The sequence below is a fragment of the Procambarus clarkii genome, chromosome 61 (genome assembly GCF_040958095.1).
Source record: "Procambarus clarkii isolate CNS0578487 chromosome 61, FALCON_Pclarkii_2.0, whole genome shotgun sequence".
Lineage (NCBI taxonomy): Eukaryota > Metazoa > Arthropoda > Malacostraca > Decapoda > Cambaridae > Procambarus > Procambarus clarkii.
Window position 1 is genome coordinate 15,146,204 of NC_091210.1, and position 9,501 is coordinate 15,155,704.

The window sequence follows — 9,501 nt, forward strand, 5'->3', positions numbered from 1 at the left end:
CCTCAACCCCATCAATCACCCCTAAAATACCTCAAAAACGGACCAAATAAGCCCATAAGGGCGAAAAATCACCAATAACAAGCGTAATGATTTTTTGGGGTCTGAGCCCCGGGGTAGGAAGGCTTGACGTGGCGACTCTTGTCTCTCTCTTATGGCGCCCACAGGCCCGCCCACGCCCGCCCTGGGCCGCCCACACCGCCCACGACGCCCGCCCCAGCCTCTGGCACCATATACAGCCCCCAGGGGTATCTTACCATCATACTGTGGCCATTACTGTAAATTGTAGGAGGCAGCGCTGGAGACACTTGGGCCGCCATTTTGTGTACCAGAGAGACGGGGATGGTCCGCCGGGTTATACCTTTCTTCTAGCCCCTCCCACTATCCCTACACGCCATTATACATCCCTAAAAACCTCAAATAACATCACTAAAAACTACAATCCCAATATAATTACCACATAACGACATAATACCCACTAGGGAACATATTCCCACACTCAGCCCTAAGCCTCAAAACTTGCTATTAATCATACCTAAATGGATTAAATAATAATACCTAAATGGGAATGTTTAATATAATTTGATTAATTTAATTGTATATATGTAAATTGTTGAGAGCACTAATGTTCTGGTAATATTTTGTCTTGAGCCTGCGATCACTGGCAATCGACCCCGATAGGCGATTCCTTCAAGGAATTTCAAGTTTATTTTCTTATATACATCTTCAATATTGTATTTATTCCTTCAGTGTTTCATCTCGTCCTCCTGGATGTATGTGCAAATAAAATGTAAAGGAAATCCATAATATTTTATATATTGATAGCAGGTGTCATGAGTTGACTCGGAGAATGTTCTGGAGGCACCATGACATACTCTTGTAGGCTGTATAATAGGCCTATAGATATCACTTTTTTGTGTTTAGTGTGGCTAATTTATTGTGCATCTCATACCCAATCTCGGAGCGGTAGCGGGAAAAAGGATACAGAAGCACATATAATTGGTTCAGGTCTGAGCACCAAAATTCGCTAAGTAGTACATAAGAACAAAGGTAACTGCAGGACTATTGGCCCATACGAGGCAGCTCCTATCTATAACCACCCAATCCCACTCATATACATGTCCAACCTGCGCTTGAAACAATCGAGGGACCCCACCTCCACCACGTTACGCGGTAATTGGTTCCACAAATCAACAACCCTGTTACCGAACCAGTATTTACCCAAGTCTTTCCTAAATCTAAACTTATTTCGAGTAGCAACATCTGCAAATTTGCCGATGATACAAAAATTGGTAGGGAAATTAACACGGAAGAAGACTCACTATCACTTCAAGTTGATCTAGATAGGGTTTTGAAATGGTCAAAAGATTGGCAGATGCAGTTTAATGCTGATAAATGTAAAATTCTGAGGCTAGGTAATGATGATAGAGTCTACGATAGAGCTAGATGGTGTTGAGATTGCGAAGTCGGATTGCGAAAGGGATCTGGGAGTTATGATTAGTAAGAATTTAAAACAAAAGGATCAATGCCAGTTTTACAGTCTCCGTGGTGTAGTGGTAAGACACTCGCCTGCAGGCGTTCCGCGAGCGCTATGTCATGGGTTCGTATCCTGGCCGGGGAGGATTTACTGGGCGCAATTCCTTAACTGTAGCCTCTGTTTAACGCAACAGTAAAATGTGTACTTGGATGAAAAAACGATTCTTCACGGCAGGGGATCGTATTCCAGGGACCATAGGATTAAGGACTTGCCCGAAACGCTACGCGTACTAGTGGCTGTACAAGAATGTAACAACTCTTGTATATATCTCAAAAAAAAAAAAATGCATGAATGTTCGTAATAAGGCAAATAGGACACTGGGATTTATTAATAGAAGCGTTAGTAACAAGACACCTGGTGTGGTTCTTCAGCTATATTTTACATAAGAACATAAGAACAAAGGTAACTGCAGAAGGCCTATTGGCCCATACGAGGCAGCTCCTATTCTATAACCACCCAATCCCACTCATATACTTGTCCAACCCGTGCTTGAAACAATCGAGGGACCCCACCTCCACAATGTTACGCGGCAATTGGTTCCACAAATCAACAACCCTGTTACTGAACCAGTATTTACCCAAGTCTTTCCTAAATCTAAACTTATCCAATTTATATTATTTTTATTTTGCTCTGGTTAGGCCCCATTTAGATTATGCAGTTCAGTTTTGGTCGCCGTACATTGGATATAAATTCACTTGAACGTGTCCAGCGTAGAATGACTAAGTTAATTCCCCAAATTAGAAATCTTTCATATGAAGAAAGATTAAGAAAGCTTAAATTGCATTCACTGAAAAGGCGAAGAGTTAGGGGTGACATGATAGAGGTTTACAAGTGGATGAATGGACATAACAAAGGGGATATTAATAAGGTATTTTCCCAGTTTGACTTAACCCAATTTAAACTAACTCTGTTTCCTTTGGTATCGCCATGCCCTAATCCAGCTTAATATAGCACCCCCAATACCATGAGCCTCTATCTTTTTAATTAGTCTTTCATGTGGCACTGTATCAAAAGCTTTGCTAAAGTCAAGGTACACAACATCACAATCCTTACCACTATCAACTGCCTCAACTATGCTGGAATAAAAAGATAACAAATTTGTTACACACAACTAAAGATAATCCAATAAAATCAGCAGACTCCTGATTACCTCAGTCGATTAAGGCAGCGTCTGGGATGCTCTCGGACGCAGGTTCGAATCCTCGTCACGGCCCTTGTGGATTTGTTCATACTACTGCTGGGCTTAGACTGGCAAGCTAACCTTTGGTTGAATGTTGACCAGACCACACACTAGAAGGTGAAGGGACGACGACGTTTCGGTCCGTCCTAGACCATTCTCACAATCGACTTGAGAATGGTCCAGGACGGACCGAAAATTCCTCGTCTCTTTACTTTCTAAAGTGTGTGGTCTGGTCAACAATCCTAATCTATCTCCCTTATCAATAGAATGATCAACACTTGTGGTGTTAGAACATAAGGAACTAATACTCACTTCAGATACAGTAGTTAAGAAGATTCCCAAATCGTCAGGACTGATGACCAAGACTTCTACACTCCTCTCTGGACTCGAGACACAGCAGACACTCTGTTGATGTTTTAAATTAAGCTACTCAGAGCGAAGTATCCATGTATCACAGGCTATGGCGAGCCCGTAAATAACACACACTCTCCTCTCCCTCGATTGATAAAGCTTCAGCCACACACAAGAGGTGGCATGGGTATGAATAGCCCATAATCCTCTCCCTCTCTTGTAATGAGCTTTAATACCTCTCTATCCCCAATTTTCAGTTTTTTTTTTTTAATTTTTGAGATATATACAAGAGTTGTTACATTCTTGTACAGCCACTAGTACGCGTAGCGTTTCGGGCAAGTCCTTAATCCTATGGTCCCTGGAATACGATCCCCTGCCGCGAAGAATCGTTTTTTCATCCAAGTACACATTTTACTGTTGCGTTAAACAGAGGCTACAGTTAAGGAATTACGCCCAGTAAATCCTCCCCGGCCAGGATACGAACCCATGACATAGCGCTCGCGGAACGCCTGCAGGCGAGTGTCTTACCACTACACCACGGAGACTGCTAATGGATGGATGGATTTGAATCTGGTAATAAGGGATGTTGTTGTTGTTGTTTTAAATTTAGCTGCTGAGAACGAAATGTTCATGTAGCACGGGCTATGGTGAGCCCGTAAACAAGGGATAGTCTTCCAACTTTAGAAACTACTTATGGTGAGGTTTGTATAACTTTACCTTCCCTCTCCGTGTATGTCTGTAAGTCAGGAACCATCCCAAGTCTACTCAAGTCACCTCAACAACTCTTACAAGGGTATTAAAAGTATCAACACAAGACAGAACACGAAACAATGGGTATAAACTGGATAAGTTTAGATTTAGGAAAGACTTGGGGTAAATACTGGTTCGGTAACAGGGTTGTTGATTTGTGGAACCAATTACCTGCGTAACGTGGTGGAGGTGGGGTCCCTCAATTGTTTCAAGCGCGGGTTGGACATGTATATGAGTGTGATTGGGTGGTTATAGATAGGAGCTGCCTCGTATGGGCCAATAGGCCTTCTGCAGTTACCTTGTTCTTAACATAAGAACATAAAAACATAAGAACAAGGTAACTGCAGAAGGCCTATTGGCCCATACGAGAAGGCCTATTGGCCCATCTTATCTTCTTATGTTCTTATAACTAAACTAAACTAAAGTGAATCTTCTATAGACACATAAAGTTGCACTTTGCACTTAATATATAAGTTACTGATACATTACGTTTTCTATAATGACAACGTAAGACTCGGGTATACAACGTTTTCTCTAAAACTTGAGCGCTAAAGTTTAGGGTAAACTATAACATTACTTTCTACCCGCAAAATAATAATGTAATAATTAATGTGTCGGGGGACAGGAAGCCAGAGTGTATTTATACACGTTACATGGGGTCCACTACCGCCCACAGGATGGGTATAGAACATAAGAACATAAGAACAAAGGCAACTGTAGAAGGCCTATTGGCCCATACGAGGCAGCTCCTATTTATAACCACCCAATCCCACTCATATACATGTCCAACCCGCGCTTGAAACAATTGAGGGACCCCACCTCGACAATGTTACGCGGCAATTGGTTCCACAAATCAACAACCCTGTTACTGAACCAGTATTTACCCAAGTTTACCCTCCCACTAGAGTTTACCCTGGTGACTCTAGTGGGAGCCCTGAGGACAGAGTTGGACTCTCTGCGGGAGGAGGTGCGTCAGCTTAAAAAACAACGAGAAGTAACGAAGGAGGAGACCAGCAGTAAAGGGACCTCGTCTTGGAGAGTTGCGAAAGACAGGGGCCTTAAGAAGACTTTGATAAAGCCGCCTTCAAACGCCATAGCAACTTCAAATTCATTTGACGTTTTGGAGGACGAGTGCTGTGGAGAGACTGTGGATCGCGCAAAAGGGAAAGCAACGAAGAGAAAGGAAGCGCAGGCCCCTCAGAAAGTAAAGGAAGTACCTAAGCAAACATTAGTTGTAGGAGATTCCCAGATAAGGTATTTGGATAGAACGTTTTGTGCTAGAGATAGGGGGAACAGGTTAAGGGTTTGCTATCCCGGAGCTGGCATTGGTGATATTATAAACAACATGAATGATATTATGGCTGGTAATGGGAACAATCCCATTATTTGCATTAGCGTGGGAGGAAATGATGTTGGTCGAGTCAGGAGTGAGGAACTGATTCAGAGGTATAAAACAGCCATAGAGTTAGTTAGGAGCAAGGGAGGAATCCCGATCATATGTGGCATTCTTCCAAGAAAGGGAGTGGGAAATGAATGGATATCGAGGGCACTTGGTGTCAATTACCGGCTGGAAAGATATTGCAAATCAAATGCAATATCTTTCATAGACAACTGGGAACACTTCTATGGAAGAAATGAAATGTATGCTCGTGATGGGGTGCATCTATCGAGAGCTGGGGTTGTTGCTGTTGCGAACTCGCTAGAAGAAGTGGTTAGAGGTGTTTGTTTGGGTTTAAACTGTTAGTAGATAGAGGTATGGGAATTGATTTGGAGGAAGGAGGTAATAAAAGTATGTGTTTGTGGGAGAAAGGAATTGGCAAAACGATCAGGGAAAGAGAAGGTCCGCAAAATAACAATTCACTTAGGGTATATTACACTAACAGTAGAAGTCTAAGAAATAAAATTAACGAATTAAATGCTCTTGTCTGCACAGAAAAAATAGATATTATTGCACTTACCGAAACGTGGATGAATGTAGAAAATAGAGAACTATTAGCTGAATATCAAATATATGGATTTAAACTATTTCACACAGATAGATATATTAGACGAGGAGGTGGAGTAGCCATATATGTTAGGGACAATTTGAAATGTAGTCTCAAAGAGGGAATCAAAACAGAGCCACACACAGAAACTATTTGGATTGAATTAAACGAAAAAGCTAATAATATTATAATAGGAGTAATATATAGGCCACCAAATTTAGACAGAATGGAAGCAAAGCATCTATGGGATGAAATATCTAGAGCATCTAGATCTAACAGTATTTATGTCATGGGTGACTTTAATTTTAGCGGAATAAACTGGTTGAACAAAACAGGGAATAGTGAAGCAGAAGATTTTCTAGAATTAATTGACGATTGCTTTCTTACGCAACACATTAAGGAACCAACACGGGAAAATAATATTTTAGATTTAGTGTTAACTAACAGGGAAACGCAAATTAATGACATCGAAATAGGGAGTGAGCTAGGGAGCAGTGATCACAAAGAAATCAGATTTAGCATAGAACGGAATAGACCAGTAGGAGAAAATTCTGTTAAAGTGCCAGATTTTCGAAAAGCTGATTTTAATAGCCTAAGAAATTTTTTGGGTCAAATTGATTGGAAAGGCTTGGGTATGGGGTGTGGGCCGGTCTTGGAGCGAGACATGAACCCAGCGATAGGTGACTTAAATGGGGATTTCGATGTGGATTCAATATATAACTTATTTAAGAATACTCTAAACAAAGCACAGGAACGTAGTATACCATACAAATTGAATAGATCGTATACTAATGACCCAAAGTGGATAACAAAGAATTTGAAGAACCTTATAGGTAAAAAGATAGCTTGGTACAAAAGGATTAAAAATGGGGAGGTCACTTTAGAACAGGAATTCGTACAACTGGTTAGAAATGTTAAAAAAGAGATAAGGAAAGCAAAAAGAAACTATGAAGTTCGCATAGCAGGGCAAGCAAAGACAAATCCTAAAGGGTTTTTTCAGTTATATCGTACTAAGACTAGGGAAAGGATAGGTCCATTAAAAACTGAGACAGGTCAAATAACAGATAGTGATGAAGAGATGAGTAGTATTTTTAATAAATATTTTGTATCTGTATTTACTAAAGAGGAACTTAACAATATGCCTTCAGCCGAACAAGTCTATGTGGGTGGGGACGAGGACAGGTTGACGAGTTTAGCAGTTACCAGGGAGGATGTTCTTAAACAAATAGTAAAACTCAAACCAAACAAATCCCCAGGGCCGGATGAAGTGTTTGCTAGGGTGCTTAAAGAATGCAAAGAGGAGCTTTGTGACCCACTGTCAACCATATTTAATAAATCAATAGAGTCAGGCAGAGTGCCAGAGTTTTGGAAAGTTGCTAATGTGATACCAGTTTTTAAGAAAGGAGATAGATCACTTGCGTCTAACTATCGACCAATTAGCCTAACGTCTATTGTGGGAAAGTTACTCGAATCTATAATAGCAAATAAAATTCGTCTTCATCTTGAAAAACATAAATTAATAATTGAGTCGCAACATGGTTTTATAAATGGCCGTTCATGTTTAACAAATTTGTTATCTTTTTATTCTAGCATTGTTGAGGCAGTTGATAGTGGTAAGGATTGCGATGTTGTATACCTTGACTTTAGCAAAGCTTTTGATACAGTGCCACATGAAAGACTGATTAAAAAAATAGAGTCTCATGGTATTGGGGGTGCTATATTAAGCTGGATTAGGGCATGGCTATACCAAAGGAAACAGAGAGTTAGTATAAATGGAATCAAGTCAGAGTGGGAAAATGTTGTAAGTGGAGTGCCTCAAGGCTCTGTCCTGGGACCTCTGTTGTTTATAATATATATAAATGATTTAGATTCAGGTTTGAGTAGCAACATTTGCAAATTTGCCGATGATACGAAAATCGGTAGGGAAATTAATTCGGAGGAGGACTCACTATCACTTCAAGTTGATCTAGATAGGGTTTTGAAATGGTCAAAGGATTGGCAGATGCAGTTTAATGCTGATAAATGTAAAGTTCTGAGGTTAGGTAATGATGATAGAGTTACAAGATACGAGCTAGATGGTGTTGTGATTGCGAAGTCGGATTGCGAAAGGGATCTGGGAGTTATGATTAGTAAGAATTTAAAACAAAAGGATCAATGCATAAATGTTCGTAATAAGGCAAATCGGACACTTGGATTTATTAATCGCAGCGTTAGTAACAAGACACCTGGTGTGGTTCTCAAGCTATATCTTGCTCTAGTTAGGCCCCATTTAGATTATGCAGTTCAGTTTTGGTCGCCATATTATAGAATGGATATAAATTCACTTGAACGTGTCCAGCGTAGGATGACTAAGTTAATTCCCCAAATTAGAAATCTTTCATATGAAGAAAGATTAACAAAGCTTAAGTTGCATTCACTGGAAAGGCGAAGAGTTAGGGGTGACATGATAGAGGTTTACAAGTGGATGAATGGACATAACCGGGGGGATATTAATAGGGTATTAAAAGTATCAACACAGGACAGAACACGAAACAATGGATATAAATTGGATAAGTTTAGATTTAGGAAAGACTTGGGTAAATACTGGTTCAGTAACAGGGTTGTTGATTTGTGGAACCAATTGCCGCGTAACATTGTGGAGGTGGGGTCCCTCGATTGTTTCAAGCACGGGTTGGACAAGTATATGAGTGGGATTGGGTGGTTATAGAATAGGAGCTGCCTCGTATGGGCCAATAGGCCTTCTGCAGTTACCTTTGTTCTTATGTTCTTATGTTCTTTCCTAAATCTAAACTTATCCAATTTATACCCATTGTTTCGTGTTCTGTCTTGTGTTGATACTTTTAATACCCTATTAATATCCCCTTTGTTATGTCCATTCACCCACTTGTAAACCTCTATCATGTCACCCCTAACTCTTCGCCTTTCCAGTGAATGCAACTTAAGCTTTGTTAATCTTTCTTCATATGAAAGATTTCTAATATGGGGGTTCACTACCGCCCACAGGATGGGTATGGGGTCTACTACCGCCCACAGGATGGGTATGGGGTCCACTACGGCCCACAGGATGGGTATGGGGTCCACTACCACCCACAGGATGGGTATGGGGTCCACTACCATCCACAGGATGGGTATGGGGTCCACTAACGCCCACAGGATGGGTATGGGGTCCACTACCGCCCACAAGATGGGTATGGGGTCCACTACCGCCCACAGTATGGGTATGGGGTCCACTACCGCCCACAGGACGGGTATGGGGTCCACTACCATCCACAGGATGGGTATGGGGTCCATTACCACCCACGGGATGGGTATGGGGTCCACTACCGCCCCCCAGAATGGGTTTGGGGTACATTACTACCCACAGGAACATAAGAACATAAGAACATAAGAACAAAGGTAACTGCAGAAGGCCTATTGGCCCATGCGAGGCAGCTCCTATTCTATAACCACCCAATCCCACTCATATACTTGTCCAACCCGTGCTTGAAACAATCGAGGGACCCCACCTCCACAATGTTACGCGGCAATTGGTTCCACAAATCAACAACCCTGTTACTGAACCAGTATTTACCCAAGTCTTTCCTAAATCTAAACTTATCCAATTTATATCCATTGTTTCGTGTTCTGTCCTGTGTTGATCCTGTGGAAGGATATGGAGTAACTGCAGAAGGCCTATTGGCCCATACCAGGCAGTTCCTATC

At 41.3% G+C, this 9,501-nt stretch overlaps 1 protein-coding gene across 19 annotated transcripts in view; it reads right to left on the reverse strand.

Annotated features, from left to right (window-relative positions):
* hfp (Poly(U)-binding-splicing factor hfp) overlaps positions 1 to 371 on the reverse strand; it is a 43,621-nt gene extending 43,250 nt beyond the window's left edge. For 5 of the 19 annotated variants that reach the window (XM_069307883.1, XM_069307882.1, XM_069307878.1 and 2 more), the window contains exon 1: positions 255 to 350. Coding sequence is in view for 7 of the 19 variants with exons in the window: in XM_045768469.2 (XP_045624425.1) it covers positions 255 to 317 (63 nt within the window). In the remaining 12 variants the exon portion in view is untranslated. Of the gene's footprint in view, positions 1 to 254 lie in introns of all 19 variants that reach the window. The other 14 variants (XM_069307874.1, XM_069307873.1, XM_045768466.2 and 11 more) reach the window with 7 other exon arrangements.
* Between the last annotated feature and the right edge of the window lie 9,130 nt (positions 372 to 9,501).